General features: G+C 40.9%; 1 protein-coding gene across 1 annotated transcript in view; it reads left to right on the top strand.

Moving 5' to 3' along the window:
- The window catches only part of ctnna1 (catenin (cadherin-associated protein), alpha 1), a 229,519-nt gene extending 212,823 nt beyond the window's left edge, over positions 1-16,696 (top strand). The window contains exons 17-18 of the mRNA XM_068043358.1: positions 3,249-3,383; positions 15,487-16,696. Coding sequence (XP_067899459.1) covers positions 3,249-3,383; positions 15,487-15,771 — 420 coding nt within the window. The 3' untranslated portion in view covers positions 15,772-16,696. The remainder of the gene's footprint in view (positions 1-3,248; positions 3,384-15,486) is intronic.
- The last annotated feature ends 2,590 nt before the right edge of the window (positions 16,697-19,286 follow it).

Raw genomic sequence — 19,286 nt, 5'->3', positions numbered from 1 at the left:
CTAAATGAAATTCAGAAAATATTCTATTCAGTAGCATTTCTAGAATTAGGCCAACATATGGTTGGATGCGTCTTGCATCCAAAATGCAATTTGCAAAGTTTTAGTATATCTTTTCTTTCTTCATGGGCTTCATCTTAAAAATAAAACTTATACTGTTTTTTTTTGAAAATCTGACATTTTCTTTTGGCAAGTCTTTTTTAAATTAATTTTACCTCTGACAGTTTCTTTTATCAACCTCACTTCATAGAGAATTAGGTAGGTACAATGTGAAATTAGTATGTCATGGAAACGGGATAACTACATGTTTTCCTATAATTTTGCATCAGCTGCTTTATATTCATACCCATTTAGCCAATCTAGATTTTCAAACACATTCTTATGCATTACCAAGAATATGCTCAAGCTGCATGTTTGTAAAGCTTTCAGTTCTGAGTTGCTTTGAACAGGTAGCTGCTAACCTACATGTTTAATTACCCAACTGGACCATATATCCATCCCATTAATGAAAAAACACAGATCCTGACCATGTTTGAAACACAAACACTTTATCTTTACTAGTTCTGAGTGTAAATGGACAATAAAAATTGTGGAGATAGAGTAATAGATTGGAGCTAGTATTATCATTTGTGAGATTTAGTTAAAGAATCAGCTGCAGAAGTTGATCCAACCATAAGGCTTTTTGTATTGGGTGGAGGGAGAACAAAAATTAACAGTGGAGCATGTTTCATTTTTAAAGTGCTTTATTCCAAAGAAGAATTGAAATTCCTGATGTAAGCCAAGTTCCATTTGCAACTAAAAACTTAATCAAAAGGGAAGGCCAGGGCTGCAGAAAGCGCTGTCCTTTTTAATACTTTTAATCTAGTCATCACAAGAGCTTTCTTCTTGCATTATGTACCCTGCACTCAAATTTTACCGGTCCTTCTCTTAGTCCTAGGCACCAGTCCAACCGCATTGGTAAGCTATAAAACTGCATGTTTAATCTACTAACTCAAGCAAAAGAACACATTATTTTAGTTTCTTTCGGTCTGGATTCCTGATCAATGCAGCTTTGTTGTCTTCCATGCAAAAGGGCTTTTCAACAATAAGCTTTAACCATCAGACATGAAGACAAAAATGCCAGACAAATCAGTTTATGCTTCAGCATTGTTTGTTTTGGTTTCCCTTGGTTATTAATGTAGAGACCTCCTCCTAAAGGGGTCAAACAAGCAGAGGGTTTAAGTATTCCTGGTTCAGTGTGACAAATATGTTTGGCCTGTCCTTTGTCCATAGATGACCAAGCCAAGTATCAGCTAGCGTTCATTTGTGTATTTGTGAAATCTTCAGTGAGGAACCAGTTTTTAATTTGGTCCTCAGAGTTGCAACATGACCATTTCTAAACGTTTCACTTGGTCAACATTGTTCAGCCTTCAACATTGTCAATTCAATGTACATAGTCCCATTGATAAATACACCTTTAGTTTCAAGCATTAAGGTTTGACTAATAAACTGCAGTGTAGTTTTATTAGAATTCCTTTATAAATCATTCATATTTCATTCTGTGGCTTTATTTTGCCAGTGTTTTTGTTGGGTAATACAGGTAAACTATTGTTGTCTAATCACAAGAGGGAATCAGACTACATGCAGATCTGTTCTCATTTAAAGGTAGCCCTGCTGTTCAAGTAGATTCATAAATGTCCCGATTGCAGATATTATAATAGTTCTATTACTTTTTCTATATTTATTAAAAAAAACAGCAAGTTGTTTCTTTGTCAGTTTAGTTTTTCAGAAAACTAGCAGTGATACAAATGGAAGTTGCTACATTAAATATAGAATTAAAGATTTCTTGAAGTGACTTACAGGGCTGAAGTTTGTGTTAAGGATTCTGATCTCAAGGAAGCTCATAGTTTAAACACCTAAACAAGAAGTTTGAACAACAGGCAATAGAGCATGTAGTTTTATTTCAAAATATATTCTTGCTGTCATGTGGCAGCTAGGTTCAAAATTTGTTGAATATCTAATGGTTTGGTACCTAAACAGTTATGGTATATATGAGCATCTTGTATCCTTTCATTGTGCAAATTCCACTTGCTTCGATTCTTGCACACTATTCCACAGCACAATAAATATAAAACAAAGCTATTCACCCTTAAGATCCCAGCATTGGCATTCTCTGCTACTGGTCCACATTGCAAGGTTTCTTTAGCGATGACTTACAGGTGTATGAGAATTGTACAATAGGTTTTATATAACTAATTTTTTAGAGCACTTGTTTGTGAGGAGACAATGAGTCCGACTCTTGTGTCTTCTACTTGGAACAAAAGGTGAGGTGACCATTTCGGAATCATTCACCACATAAACCTCAATTTACACAAACTTAGAAAATTCCATATATGTTCTATTCTTGCCCCACCCCCAGCCCAGGCAAAGAAAAGATCACACAATCATACTTGCAAATCTTTTTATATTCAATATGAGGAGTAATTATGTAAATTGAGCATACTCTTGCTGTAAAAAAAAGATTGAGGGATGATATGGCTGTTTTTTAGGATTCTAAAGGGACTAGATAATGTAGACCCATGAATGCTATTTCACCTTGCCCAGACAGTAAAACCAGAGGGCACTTACTGCATTTGGAAGGTAAATTCAAAAGTAATCCTCGGAAACAATATTTCAATGAGTGTTCAATCTATAAAACAGGCTCCCTCAGGAGATGGTGAAAGCAAATTAGAAAAATTTCTTCCAGAAAATATCATTTTGGGATAAAGCAAGAGCAATTTAAGACACAACATGGTAAGTGTAACATGTTTGTGGGGGGTGCATATCCAGGTGACTTTGGACCTGTGATTCCCAAAGTTCTTAACGACAGGGATTTTTTCTTGTCATGTGCAGGTCTGTTGTAGAGTAATTGATAGAGATTGATTGCAATGATGAATCAACAAAGCCATTAGCACACTGTGCGATCACCAGGATGGTAGAAGGCAAATTAGATGGATATTGGTCTTTTCTTCGAGAGCATCACAGCCAAGTTTAATCATATCATCTATCTTCCATATATGACTACTTTCCAGGAGATATTGCATCTAAGCAATTTAAGCTCCTCACTGACCTGCTCCAAGTCGAAGGACAACTGTAGCGCCATACCACTGACTCAGATCAGTTCCATTTGAGCTATGAGTTTGATAGCATCATAACATTTTACTCTAAAAATTGAAACAGCTGAATGTTAGTAGGAATTGTGGGATTTTTAACTGGATTTGTTTTTTTTCCAGTGTCCCGACTCCAGCTGTAAGCAAGATTTGTTGGCCTATCTGCAGCGCATTGCCTTGTACTGCCATCAGCTGAACATCTGCAGCAAAGTGAAGGCAGAAGTCCAAAACTTGGGTGGGGAGCTCATTGTGTCTGGTGTAAGTATAATGCAGTTAATGAACGAATGGTATCCTGTCAATATCTAACCCGTCCTCAATGAACCAAGAAAATGCTGTGGCCCCAAAAATCCAAGGGAAGTAATCCTGGTAGTTATGCTGGGATTGTGCCGAATGGTTGTGCCTGCCTACACTACACAACTGGAATGATGGTGAACCAGCAGGAGGGCATCTCTTTTGCATGGTAGGGAGTTAATATCTGATGATCACTTATCCCATGCAGCCAGGAAATCTTGGGCCAGATTTTGAAAGGGGGTGGGGTGCTGGTGCTGACGTGATTTAAAGTCTTCATCCCAGAGATCATGTCCAGAACCTGACACCTCTGGGACAGCCCACAATTTTTAATATGAGGGAACGAGGAAGCTGCTCACCTCCAATTAAAGAGTCATTAAGCTCATTTTAGGAGCTCACCTGAGGGGGTGAAGTGGGGTCCGCACCACAATTTTCAAAGTGGAATCCAGCGAGCCCACCCACTCTGTTGCACAATAGTGCGCAGCTGTTGGGCTCTCAGCAAGCAGGGGGATAGAAGCATAGAAAGGTTACAGCACAGAAAGAGGCCATTCAGCCCATCATGACTGCACCGGCTGAAAAAACTAGCCGCCCAATCTAATCCCACCTTCCAAGCACCTGGTCTGCAGCCTTACAGGTTACAGTTCTTCAGGTGCAGGTCCAGGTACCTTTTTAAATGAGTTGAGGGTTTCTCCCTCCACCACCGATCTGGGCAGTGAATTCCAGACACCCACCACCCTCTGCTTGAAAAAGTCTTTCCTCATGACCCCTCTAATCCTTCCACCAATCACCTTCAATCTGTGCCCCCTGATAATTGACTTCTCCACTAGGGGAAACCAGTCCTTCCTGTCTACGCTATCTAGGCCCCTCACAATTTTGTACACCTCAATTAAGTCACCCCTCAACCTCCTCTGTTCTAAGGAAAACGACCATAGCCTATCCAGTTTTTGCTCATAGCTGCAACTTTCAAGCCCTGACAGTATTCTTGCAAATCTCCTCTGTACTGTCTCCTATGTCCTTCCTGTAATGTGGTGACCAGAACTGTACGCAATACTCCAGCCGTAGCCTAACCAGCATTTTATACAGTTCCAGCATTACATCCCTGCTTTTGTATTCTATACCTCAGCCAATAAAGGAAAGTATTCCATATGCCTTCTTCACTTTATCTACCTGTCCCGCCAACTTCAGGGACTTGTGGACATGCACTCCAACGCGTCTCAATTCTGCTACCCCTCTCAAAATCCTCCCATTTATTGTGTATTCCCTTGCTTTTGTTTGCCCTCCCCAAATGTACTACCTCACACTTCTTTGAACTGAATTCCATTTGCCACTTTTCCGCCCACTCAACCAAACCATTGATATCATTCTGGAGTTTGCAGCTATCTTCTGCACTATTAACTACATGACCAATTTTTGTGTCATCTACAGATTTCCCAATCATTCTTCCCACATTTAAGTCCAAATCATTAATATATACCACAAGCTGCAAGGGACCCAACACTGAGCCCTGTGGAAGGCCATTGTAAACCGCCTTTCACAAAAACATCCGTCGACCATTACCCTTTGTTTCCTGTCACTGAGCCAATTTTGGATCCAACTCGCCACATTCCCCTGTATCCCATGGGCATTTATTTTTCTGACCAGTCTGCCATGTGCAACCTTGTCAAATGCCTTACTAAAACCCATATAGACCACATCCACTGCACTACCCTCACCAATCCTCCTTGTTACTTCCTCAAAAAATTCAATTAAGTTAACAAATCCATGCTGACTATCCCTGATTAGTCTGTGCCTTTCGAAGTGGCAGTTTATCCTATCTCTCAGAATTGATTCTAATAATTTACCTACCACCGAGGTCAGACTCACCGACCTATAATTATTTGGTCTATCCTTCACACCCTTTTTAAACAATGGTACAACATTCAATTACGAACAGGTGGGAAAGAGGTCTAGGGTTCCCTTTCAGCCTTCACCTGGTCTTAATGTAACAGGGTTTTAGTTTTAAACACAGTTTTTAGCTCCCCTTGGTGAATCCTTGTTCACCGCTTTCCAATTATAAGGCAAAGAAACCTGCACAAACAGGCTTTCTTAGGCTTAAAGAAGAAAAGTTGAAATTTATTAAACTTGAACTTAAACTCTAATTCGGTTAACGCCTACGGCTACACGACACGCTCACGCTAGCATGCATACACGATACACACATGCAGATAGGGACAGAAAGAGCAGAAGAAAAATAAAGTGGAAAAGTTTGGGGCAATCTCTGAAGAGTTTTTGTTATGGTTCTTTGAGCTCACTATAGAGTCCTTGATTGTAGATCGTTCTTGCTTTTCATTGGTGCCCAGTATTCTTCTTAAACCTTGTTCGCTGTACCTTTTTTCTCTTGCGGTTCATGTGTCTTCAGTGTATTCAGAGGCTTGTGAGAAAGAGATGGGAGCAGACAAGAGAGATCGTCTCAGTCCAGGAGCAAACAGACACTCTGCCTTCAAATTCTGTGTGGCCAGCTCAAAAGAAAACCCTGGAAGAGCCAGGTCGTCTAACCAGTCCTGGCCTTTGTGGATTGTATCCTCTTTTGAAGGCCCTGGAATGCTCTTCCTCACCTTCAATGTCTGTTAGTATGTAAATGTTTTTTTCCAGCCATGGCTGATCTGTTTAACAACTCGTTTCCTTGCTCCGACAACAGTTAGAAATCGATGTTCATGCCAAAATTGATGTACATCATTCTTGGCAGGTGGGGGCCTAGCATGACAGTTCGTAGACCTCCATTCCTCTGGTACCTCATCTGTATCTAGTGAGGATTTGAAGATGGTCCTCAGGGCATCCGCTGTTTCCTCCCTGGCTTCCTTTAACAACCTGGGATACAATCCATCCGGCCCTGTTGAATTATCCACTTTCAAAGATGTCAGATCCTCTCGTACTTCCTCTCTCATTATGCTTATCGTATCTAATATTTCACAATCCTCCTCTTTTACTATGATGTCTGCATCATCCCTCTCTTTTGTGAAGACAGAGACAAAAAACTCATTAAGAACCCTCCTCACATCTGCATCCACGCATAAGTTCCCTTGTACATCTCTGATACGCCCTGCACTTTCCTTAGTTATCCTTTTGCTCTTACTGTACTGATAAAACATCTTTGGGTTTTCCTTGATTTTTACCTGTCAATTTTTCATGTTATCTTTGTTTTCCTAATTTCCTTTATTACTTCCCCCCCTGCGCTTTCTATACTCTTCAAGGCTTTTAAAGTGTTAGGTTTTTTGTGATCGTCATAAGCTTTCTTTTTCTGCTTTATCTTACCCTATATGCTTCTAGATAACCAGGGGGCTCTAGATTTGGCACTACCACCCTTTTTCTTAGTGGGGCCATGTCTACAATATGCCTGTAGAATCCTGCTTTTGAATGCCTCCCACTGGTTTACCACTGATTTTCCTTCAAGTAGCTGTGTCCAGTCCACTTTCGCCAGATCACCTCACAGCTTCGTAAAATTTGCCTTCCCCCAATTTAGAACTTTTGCTCCTGTTTTAGCTTTGTCCTTTTCCATGATTATATTAAAACTATTATGGTCACTGTCATGCATGCCCCCACCTGCCAAGAATGAGGCACATTAATTTCGCCCCATGGACATTAAATTTCAAATTGTTGCTGGGAAGAAGAGAAGGCCTGTTAGAAGGAATTGCCAGGCCTCTGGCCAGAAAGACATTTTTGCATATTAGCAGACAGTGTTGGAACAAAGGAGCTATCCCCTGCTCCCATACGATACACTGAACGGACTTGGTCAAACCAGTCGTTCACGTGACCACCCTGCTGGCCTACTTGGGGAGTTTTAAATTGTAGAGACAAGTGTTTGAACGGGCAGAAAGCGCTTGGCTCCTGGATTGAAAAGAGCCTCTCCTGTCTGCTCCCATCTCTTTCTCCCGGAACTCCAAAAACCGACTGAAGACCCATGAAGCCCAAGAGAGAAAAGTCTCCTGCAGTGAACAAGGTTTAAGAATACTGGACCCCAATGAAAAGCAAGACTACCTACAATCAAGGACTGCAGTGAGCTCCAAGAACCGTAACAACAATTCTGCAAATATTGCCTCAAACCTTTCCACTTTATTTTTCTTCTCTTTTCTCTCTATTTGCACGTGTGTATCGCGTATGTATGCTAGCGTGGGCACGTTGTGCATCCGTAGGCATCAATGAATTAGAGTTGAAGTTTTAATAAAATTTCACCTTTCTTCTTTAAACCTAAGAAAGCCTGTTAGTGCTGGTTTCTTTGCCTTATAATTGGAAAGCGGTGAATAAGGATTCACCGTGGGAGAGCTAAAAACAGTGTGTTTAAAAATAAAACCCCGTTACAGTAAGACCAGGTGAAGGCTAAAAGCAAACCCTAGACCTCTTTTTCACCTGGTCGTAACAGTCACTTTCTCGAAAATGGTCACCCACTGCTACTTCATCCACTTGCCCAGCTTCATTTCCGAAGACTAAATCTAGAATTGCACCCCGTCTCGTCGAGCTTGTTACGTGCTGGCTAAAAAAAGTTATCTTGAATGCAGTTCGAGAATTTTGTGCCCTCTGTGCCCATCACACTATTTGTATCCCACTTGATATTAGGGTAGTTGAAATCCCCAACTATTACTGCCCTATAGTTATTGCACTCGGAAGTTTTCCTACATATTTGTTGTTCTATCTCTGTCAGTATTTGGGGTTCTATTATACACTCCTAGTAGTGTGGCTGCCCCTTTTTTTTTATTTCTGAGCTCAACCCATATGGCCTCATTTGATTCATTTAGCATATCATCCCTCCTCACAGCTGTTATTGATTCCTTAACGAATAATGCTACACCCCCACCTTTTTTATCCCCCTCTTTATCCCACTTGAAAACTGGGATGTTGTGCTGTCATTTTTGCCCCTCTTTAAGCCAGGTTTCTGTTATAGCAATAATATCATGCTGTCATGTGTCTATCTTGCCTTCAGCTCATTGGCTGTATTTGCTATACACCTTGCATTTAGATAAATACCTTTTAACACTGCCAAGTTCCTGTGCTGCACACTTTTTAACCTTTGCTTCTGCTGTCTTTCAGAGTCACTTGCTAATTTTCTGCCTCCTGTTCCCTGGCCTAAATTTATCCTATCTGAAACTGCCCTCAGGTTCCCATCCTCCTGCCAATCTGATTTAAACCATCCCCAACAGCAGTAGCAAATCTTCCTGCAAGGATATTCATCCCAGTACCGTTCAGGTGTAGACCGTCAAACCTGGACAGGTCTCTCCTTCCTCAGAACCAGTCCCAACATCCCAGAAATCTGAAGCCCTCCCTCCTGCACCATCTCTCCAGCCATGCATTCATCTGGTGTATTCTCCTATTTCTGTACTCACTAACACGTGACCTTGGGAGTAATCTGGAGATTGCCTTTGAAGTCCTGCTTGCTAATCTCTTTCCTAACTCCCTAAACTCAGCCTGCAGGACCTAATCCCTTTGTTGTTTAAAGAAGAAATGTTTTTGGCCCACAGGATCATGCACCGAGCCCAGCACAGGATTTTTTTTCCTATTATGGAACCACTGCCTCACCTGTTATTCTGCTGGCCCTCTGAGGGGCTGCCTGCTCTCCTTGGCAGGGCAGCAGCAGGCCACATCATCGCTGCCACTTGCCTTTGCCATTGGCACTAGGCAGTTCTCTTCTCCTGCAGGTGCTCAATGCCAGTAATTGGGCACTGGACTTACCTTCTGTCCAGTTGGGGCATTACCATTTGAAGATCGCATCATTTTGGCAATGCAGTTGAGGCATGGGGTCGGGACCCGGAAATCATCCGTGCAACGGGTTCACAACCCCATTTTGAAAATCCAGTCCCTTGTGCCTGGTTGTCTTTGGGTGATGGAGATGTAACCCATACCCTCCAGTCTTCCATTCTCTCCCTGAGTAAGGCGTCCAATCTCTTATTTATTCAGTGGTGGTCCAGTGCAAGGAAATGGCCTGAATCCCATTGTGGAGCCCGCAACTACCCATTTGGAGGTTGGTATTACCTTGGTATACCAGTGTCCCGTCCAACACTGGGTGCTGACTGAGCCAGTCATAGAGAGTTACAGCACTGAAACAGGCCCTTCGGCCCACCGAGTCTGTGCCGAACATCAATCACCCATTTATATTAATCCGACATTAATCCCATATTCCCTCAATTCTCCTACCACCTACCTACACTAGGGGCAATTTACAATGGCCAATTTACCTATCAACCTACAAGTCTTTGGCTGTGGGAGAAAACCGGAGCACCCAGCGGAAACCCACGGGGTCACGGGGAGAACTTGCAAACTCCGCACAGGCAGTACCCAGAACCGAACCCGGGTCGTTGGAGCTGTGAGGCTGCGGTGCTAACCAATGTGCCACCCACAAAGTCACTACCCTTATAAGGGAAATGGTGTCTTTTTTTATATATGAGGGGTGGAAAGAGGTTCCAGCCCTGCTGAAACTAGCCAGAAAATCCCAGAGACTGCTGAAACTTGGCACAACTAGGTCTTCTCCTTTCTCAGGTGGGTTCTGCTGTTGTAATGCTTGGAGCCTGGCATTATCCCAGTCAGTTTTAAGGGTCTGTATCTCTCGTACGTTTACATTTAAAATTGGTACTTGGCTTACCTAGGTGTTAGCGTTTTGTTAACTTTTAAATCTTACAGTGGACAAAACCAAAGATTTGTGATGGAATATTAAATTGGTTAATATGCAGGGGATTATTTACAAATATTTAGAATTAGAAATATGTTTATCGGATAAGTGGCTACATTATAAGTGACAAACAAGGGTCTGTTTTGTTAGATATATTAATGTTGCTGATGGTAAATTAACAATATCCTGTGTTAATCTGCATCTTAGTTTTTCCAGTACTTTGAGTTATTCCCCCTTTATCATAGAATGGTTAAAGCACAAAATGATGACATTCAGCTCACCATGTCTGTGCTGGCTCTCTGCAAGAGCAACTCATCTAGTCCCATCCCCTGCCTTTTATTTATTTATTTAGAGATACAGCACTGAAACAGGCCCTTCGGCCCACCGAGTCTGTGCTAACCATCAACCACCCATTTATACTAATCCTACATTAATCCCATATTCCTACCACATCCCCACCTTTCCTCAATTCCCCTACCTATACTAGGGACAATTTATAATGATCAATTTACCTATCAACCTGCAAGTCTTTGGCTGTGGGAGGAAACAGGAGCACCCGGCGGAAACCCACGCGGTCTCAGGGAGAACTTGGAAACTCCACACAGGCAGTACCCAGAATCGAACGCGGGTCGCTGGAGCTGTAAGGCTGCAGTGCTAACCACTGTGCCACCCTGCAATTTTTTTCTCTTCAGATAATTATCCAATTCTCTTTTGAATTCCTCGATTTGAACTGCCTCCACCAGACTCTCAGGCAGTGCATTCAAGATTCTAACTGCTCACTACGTTTTAAAAAAAAAAAAAAGTTTTTCCTCATGTCACTGTTGCTTTTGCCTATCACTTTAAATCATTGTCCTCTGGTGTTGGGTCCTTCTGCCAATGGGAACAGTTTCTCCCTAACTATTCTGTCCAGACCCCTCATGATTTTGAACTCCTATCAAATCTCCTTTTGATCTCTTTAAGGAGAACAGCCCCAGCTTCTCGAACCTATCCATGTAACTGAAGTTCCTCTTCCCTGGAACCATTCTCGTGAATCCTTTCTACACCCTCTCTAGTGCCTTAACATCCTTGTTTTTAAATACTCTATGCCCCTATTTATAAAGCCCAGGAACCCAAATGCTTTATCAACTTGCCCTGCAACCTTCAATGATTTGTGCACATATGCCCCCAGGTCGCTATGCTCCTGCACCCCCTTTGGAATTGTACCCTTTAATTTATGTTGCGCCTCCTCGTTATTCCTACCAGAATGAATCACTTCACACTTTTATGCATTAACTTTCATTTGCCACTGGTCCACCCATTCCACCAACCTGTCTATGTCCTCTTGAAGTTTATCACTGTCCTCACAGTCCACAATACTTCCAAGATTTTTGTCATCCGCACATTTTGAAATTGTGTCCTGTACACCCAAGTCTAGGTCCTTAATATATATCAAGAAAAGCAGGGTTCCCAACACCAACTCCTGAGGAACTCCACCGATACTATATTCTCCTCCAGTCCAAAAACTAACCATTTCGCAACTACTGTTTGTTTCCTGTCACTCAGTCAATTTTGTAGCCATGCTGTACTGTCCTGTTTATTCCATGGGCTCTAACTTTGCTGACAAGCCTGTTATGTGATATATTATCAAATGCCTTTTGGAAGTCCTTGTACACCACTTTAATGTACATTACCTATGGGATCATGTCAACTGAATTGAATCAGTGATATTTTCTGAAAAAAACTTTCTAAACCAAAAGATCCTGTCTCTTAACATGGTAGTTATCTAAATATTTTAGACTTGTAATGTATAATAATTTCCATTCTTGGCTGAGTCACTATGTAAGCCTTGCATGTTGCTGGGGTGGGGTGGTGTTGAAGAGGTAATAAGGACAATTCATATTGTTTCATGGATGCATGCCAGTAACTCTGGGAGCATTAAAAATCTCCAGACTAGTAAGAATTCCCAGCCATGTATCTTTAATTTTGGGGGAAGTGAGAAAGATGAAACAGACCTAACTTAAGTCTTCAATCCCACTGTTAGATTAGGTTATTTCTGGCTGACAATTGCTCAGGTACATTTGTAATCCGATGGAAAGATCTTTTCACGTATGCAATTGTACTTTAAAAATCTATACTGTTTATTAAATATTGGAAAAGTTGAGCATAGTTACTACAGAATGCAGTCAGGGATGTATATTTTACCTATGAAAGGTGGTTTTTAAACTTTCGTCTTAGATGATGCTGTACCAATCTGACGGGTTATGATGTGCTTTACCTTTTTCTTGATTCATTTCATGGGATGAGAGAGTCACTGGCGCAAGGCCAGCATTAATTGCCCTTGAGAATGTGGTGGTGAGCTGCCATCTTGAACTGCTGCAGTTCATCTGGTGTGGGTAAACCCACCGTGCAATTGGGGAAGGGGAGGAGTGGGAATCAGTTAGATCGCCTACTGTCCATAGCCATCCAGGAACTTCTGGAAAGTGTACGTCGATGGCTTTTGGCTAAGGACAGTATTAGACTTGGCTAACATACCCTTGACAGTTCAATAGTCTGCTGACACTTGCTCTTTAAGCTCACATGTGAAGCTTGGCCACTTGTTAAAGCACTGGAGAGCTATCAACCTGCTTGAAGTTGTACCTCAGAGTCATACTTCAGGAGAGGCAGGGAGAAATTGGAAAATAACTGTGCATGCATCACTGTTTTAAGCATTGTAAAATACAAGTTCTACAAAGTGAATATAGTAAGAGATTGGTATTATAGAGTAGTTTCTATTGTGTGGTATAATTTAGAAAATTAAGCTTTAAACTAATTGATTCATAATAAACTTGACATAGTCATAGAGTCGTACAGCATAGAAACAGGCCCTTCGGCCCACCACATCCATGCTGACCAAAATGCCAATCTATACTAATCCCACTTGCCTGCATTAATTCCATATCCCTCTATGCCTTGCTCATTCAAGTACCTGTCCAGATGCCTCTTAAATGTTGCTACTGTTCCTGCCTCCACCACCTCCTCTGGCAGCTCATTCCAGATACCCACTATTCTTTGTGTGAAAATTTACCCCTTTGATCCCCTTTAAACCTCCTCCCTCTCACCTTAAATCTATGCCCTCTAGTTTTAGTCACCCCTACCATGGGAAACAGACTCTGGCTATCTACCCTATCCATGCCTCTCATAATCTTATATACCTCTATCATGTCCCCTCTCAACCTCCTTCGCTCCAGGGAAAACAGACTCCGCCTATCCAATCTCTCTTTATAACTCAAGCCCTCCAAACCAGGCAACATCCTTGTGAATCTTTTCTGCACCCTCTCTAGCTTAATCACATCTTTCCTGTAGTGCGGCGACCAGAACTGCACACAGTACTCCAAATGCGGCCTAACCAACGTCATGTACAACTGTAGCATGACGTCCCAACTCTTGTACTCAATGCCTCGGCCGATAAAGGCAAGCATGCCATTCGTCGTCTTCACCACCCTGTCTACCTGTGCTGCCACTTTCAGGGAACTATCTACTTGCACCCCAAGGTGTCTCTGCGCAACAACACTCCCCAGGGCCCTGCCATTCACTCTATATGCCCTGCCCTGGTTTAACTTCCCAAAATGCATCACTTTGCACTTGTCTGCGTTAAATTCCATTTGCCAATCCCTTGCCCACTTTCCCAGTTTATCTATATCCTGTTGTAACCACCTTCACTGTCCACTATACCACCAATTTTGGTGTCATCTGCAAACTTACTAGTCATACCCCTACATTCACATCCAAGTCATTAATATATATGACAAACAACAGAGGGCCCAGCACCGATCCCTGTGGCACACCACTGGTCACCGGCCTCCAATCTGAAAAATAACCCTCCACTACCACCCTCTGCCTCATATCACCAAGCCAATTTTGTATCCAATTGGCTAGCTCACCCTGGATCCCATGTGTTCAAACCTTCCGGAACAGCCTACCATGGGAGAACACTACACACCCAAGATGCTTACTATAAGCAACAAAGTCAATTCCTGCAAACTATTATTTCCAAATTTCTATCTGCAAGAGTAATTTGCCCGTTAACAAGAGGGCACAATAAACTCTCCCTGACCTACCTGCATGGCATTATTCAATGCTGTGCCAACATAGAGATAGCTTTCCCAATCAAACTAGAACGCAAGTCTTAAAACAATGGCTAACACAATGAGACACCTATGATACAAATGTCAACAGCAAGTTAAAAGGGGAGGGGTGGGGGGAGAGAGAGAGGGTGGGTGGTGGGGGGGAGAGAGCAGCGGGAGCGCGCCAAAGAGTAGGAGGCTGGAGAGTAAGCGTGCAGCGGGAGCAGAGTGGGGGGGGTGGGGGGGCGGTGCGGCGAAAAGAGCGATAAGTAACAGAATGACTTCAGAATCAACAGAGTGAGCAGGGAAACCGAAAGCAACCAGGGTGAGTATACGGGTAAGCTTTTAATTTAATCGCCATCAAATATAAAATAAGTCTCGACCAATTTATTAGTACACAACCTAAAAGCTAAAGTGGATTTTATTATTTAGAATAGTGAGAGAGAGACACCAGCAGGAAGTGTATTACTTCAAATTCGGACAACTTTATACATGAACACTAATAATTAATACAGTTTATCAGTATTCGCAAATCTAGAAAATGACAATAGTACCCCCACCCTCAAAATAAATTCTGGGCTTGATACTCATTTTAAGAACAGTGCAATATTATATCCCATACACCCAATTGCATTCGAGTGGCACAATAGAGTTTCTATCCCACAATTCCATATATTACAAATACCCAATATAATTTTTCCCAAGTTGAGCATATAATTTGAATAATCCACCACAATTATCATTGTACATCCTGCTAACTCTAATCTCTTGTCTGACAATCAGTAATCAATAATTTAAATAAATTAAATGCACTTGTTTTAATTTGTCTGGCTAAGATACTGCTGTATCATACATGTAACACCAACATCTGGGGACACTTGATTCCATTATCCATTTGGGCTATTATCTCTATTGTGGTTTCAGCATAGTTTTTTTTAGGAAAAGTTGTATTTAAGGTACTTTTCTTTGTACCACATGCCATTTGTAGTTTACGGGTTCATTAGGCAGTCTACTATCTCTGAAATTAAATACTTGGGTGCTCTCATTGGGCTTAGGAACAACATAGAAACAGCACAAGTTGATTTTCCTACATTTAGCAAAGTGTCTTACATTTGCACACTATCTCCCAGATGAGAGAGTGCAATTGAAGAACCCACTGCCTCAAACTGTAGAAAGCATATTCGACTTCTGACGTGGATGATTTGGTTAGCATATGCCATCAGAGTCACTGAACAGTGCAATACTTTGTGATTTTGAGTTTATTGAGCAAAATTACCACTGAACTTATAATAACTGCAGAAAATTATATTGCAACCTACTTATTCTCAGAAGCCTGCCTTTGATGCTTCATTTCCAGGTGGATAGTGCAATGTCTCTGATCCAAGCTGCAAAGAACTTGATGAATGCTGTTGTGCAAACAGTAAAGGCTTCCTACGTGGCATCTACTAAATATCAGAGGTCTCTGGGCATGGCATCGCTGAACATGCCTGCTGTCTCATGGAAGATGAGGGCTCCAGAGAAGAAACCCCTGGTAAAGAGAGAGAAAAATGATGATATTCACAAAGTTAAAAGAGCATCTCAGAAAAAGCATGTCTCACCAGTGCAGGCTCTCAGTGAGTTCAAGGCTATGGATAGCATTTAAAATAAAAAGCATTTCTGTACATTACCACTGGTAAAAGTACATTTGATGGTCTCAAGAACGCCTCCTTTAACTTGCTCAACCTTTTAAAATAAAATGTAAGCTTTTAATACACACACACATTACATATATATATATGGGGCATAGTGAGTTGCAGGATTGTCTTTCATAAAACTAAATAAAGTTAGTCTCCAATCCATAATTGGTATGGAAAATTGGAATGCTGTGCAATCAGGTCACGTGCAAGCCTTGTTTGGCTCTCTGCTAACAGCTGACAATAACTGCTTTAATACTATAAAATAATCAAGAAACTTCAATTTTTTGAGTGATGTGCAGATCGGCTGATGTTGAATTTTAAAGCCCAAAGTTCTTACAACCGAATGAAACTGCCAGCTCTTCTACAGGGAAGAAACTGCAATATACTGATTTTACATCATTTTCCATAAGCAACCACGTTTGTATGATAATGAACAACTTTAAACCAATAAATGCATGTAGAGGTTACTTTTGGTTTAATTATTGTTTTAGTTTGATATCTGGAGTGGTTTGCAGTTTTGATTTCAACCCATTCTGTATTCTAACCTTCCTCCCCTCTCACTCTTCCTACAAAAAAGAATGGTTACCCACTTTCTTTTGTTCTCCCTTCCTCAAAAATACAAAAGGCCAAGTTATTTACACAACCCTTGATATTAGCATGCTCCCTAAATAGACAAACTATTAGTGTGCTATGCAATCATACTATATATCAAGGTACAATGTAATGGGTATGATAATCATTGGAAGACAATCCTAATTAGTAACTATAGAGATATACTGTACCACACTTAAGGACTTTTTAAAATCCTTTTTCATGATTTGAATACTTGTTGAAGCATAAATTTACCTCTGTATTGGCTATAATTCTCAAATAAAGTTTACTGTTTTGACAGCCCTTGTAGCTTTTGCCTTTCTGAAATTACAGTTCTCCACTTGCAGTCAACCAAAATGTATTACTTTTTTTATTTTCTATAATTGTACAAAATAGAGGTTGCTTGCCTTTGCAACCTTGGGCAAATCTCAACATTATATTATGCCAAAAGACATTTTAAAAAATATTTTTCATTCCATTTATAGATTTAGTTCTGTGTATTTTTAGAGTGGGGAAAGTTCTATCCATGGGGTTTAATTATTTTGAAATGTACATTTATTGATTCGAAAGTGGTGCACTTGACAACAGTATTTCATAACTTGAATAATTCAGGTGTTGGCATTATTTTAAAAAAAAGTGATAGGCATAATATAAACAAAATGCTGGAAATACTCAGTAGGTCTGGCAGCATCTGGAGAGAGATAGAGACGGAGTTAACGTTTCAGGTCGATGACTTTTTATCAGAACTGCAGATGAAAGGTCATCAACCTGAAATACTAACTCCTTGTTTCTCTCTCAGATGCTGCCAGACCTGCTGAGTATTTCCAACCCTTGCTGTTTTTATTCTGGATTTCCAGCATAAGCAATATTTTGCTTTCATTATCATTTCTGTCAATGTTTTAATGAACATACAAAAATGAAGGACAGGAGAAGAGCAGCCAGTCCATTGAGCCTGTATTGTCATGGTGTCACTTCTAACACCATCCATCAGCTGCACAATCTTCCTGGGAGAGGCAGAAAGAAACCTTCGTCCAATTTAGAAAAAAAAATCTTGGAAATTCCTCTCTGATCCCAAAGGTCATCAAACAAGTTCTAGGATACTATGACTAGGGGGCACTCCTACCAATAAATACCCACCTTTCTAATGTGTTATTTGCCCACAATCGGGAAGCTATTTGTCACCCTTTTGAATGATTGCAGCAAATCCAAATCACTGCATGTGCCAGCAACTTCTTCTAGTGGTAGATGGCGCTGCAAAAAGAAATGCTTCCTAATATACAGCCTAGTTTTATGCTTAAGTAATTTATACTGATGTTCCCTGGTTCTTCCCAATCTGACTAACTCGAATAGCCTGTCCACATAAACTGAGTCTAAGTCTTTCAATATTTTGAAGATCTCAATTAAATCTACACTTTTACAGAGTGAAATGTTCCAGCTTTCAATCTGTTGTTTGCTGAGAGCTTTTAACCTAGGTATCGATCTAGTGGTCCTTCTTTGGATATTTTCCCAGCATCTCTATCTCTCCCACCATGTGAGAGGACTAAAATTGGATACAGTATCCTAGATATGGTCAATGACTTGTACAGAGATAGTATTATTTCTTTTGGATTTAACTTTCTTGACAATACATTCTATTGCTATTCCATTTTGTAATAGCCTCACAGCACTAATCATGGACTTTCAAAGATTCATGTATTATTACTCCTAGGTCCTTCTCTCAATCAGCAGCTTTAAGTAACTCTGCGGAACAGATATGGGCCCACATCCCCCATTGCACTTAGACCTTCCTGCAATCTGCATTTCTCTCTCCTAAGGTTCTTGCATGCAAACATACAATTTGCAGAAATGTTTTCCCCAAATCCTTCATCCAAATCACTGATGAGATGAAGAGTAATGCTTTTAACAGCAATCTTCCACTGGTGCCCACATATAACCACTGCTGTTAATAACTGTCTTTTTTTAAAAAAATGCAACTGAACCCAAAATCTGCTCACTTACCCATCAGGGCTCAATATTATTTAGTAGCCTTTTGAGTAGATAAAGACCACTCCAAATTTATTTTGCAATTGTACTCCATTTTGTTAATCCTCAATATCTTCTGTTACCTCCAGGCCTGGCATCTCCAATGCTTTCCACACATCTTGGATTCACCCAGTATAAAGTTTGTGCGTTCTAAAACTCTGCCTTCAGCGAGTTGTGTAAATGGAAGCAGGAGGTTACCAAAGGCAACCTAGACTGTTTCTCAGCACCTTTAATCTGCACAGTGATAGGAGGAGAAATTGTCTCGGGTCACCAACTTTGGGCATATTCTATGAAGTTTCATCACATAACCTCCAATTGCCCCGCCCCGCACTCCTACCATTGGTTGCCATGGTGGCGCACTGCTTACCTACAGCAATTGGAAAGTGAATAGACTCTTCATCACCCAATTGGATGAGCCTTTGTTTCCCATCTCCAATATGCTAATAACTAAAACAAAGAAAATGAAAACAAATACATTTTCTAAATTGTCCCTGTGGTTTTACTCCCGAGAGTTGCTCGTAGCAAGAGATTAATCTTCAATTCCTGGAGTCTGCAGGACAATCCTGGAGGAGCTTTGTTTCTAATCAATCTCAGCATCTTGTATGTGTTATACTCATCCATCAGATAGACCATAGATGTAACTGTAGGGTAGTGATATATATGCAGGATACATAGGAACAGGAGTAGGCCATTTAATCCCCCAAGCTTGTTCAGCCATTAAATGAGATCGAGGCTGATCTGCGACCTAACTCCATATACCCTTTGCCCCATATCTCAATACCTTTAGTTAACAGAAATGTATTCATCTCCAATTTAAAACTAACAATTGCCATCAATTACCAAACTTCTACTACCCTTTGTGTGTAGA

This window comes from Heterodontus francisci, chromosome 12 (assembly GCF_036365525.1).
Source record: "Heterodontus francisci isolate sHetFra1 chromosome 12, sHetFra1.hap1, whole genome shotgun sequence".
Taxonomy (NCBI): domain Eukaryota; kingdom Metazoa; phylum Chordata; class Chondrichthyes; order Heterodontiformes; family Heterodontidae; genus Heterodontus; species Heterodontus francisci.
This window is presented reverse-complemented; position numbering and strand designations above follow the sequence as displayed.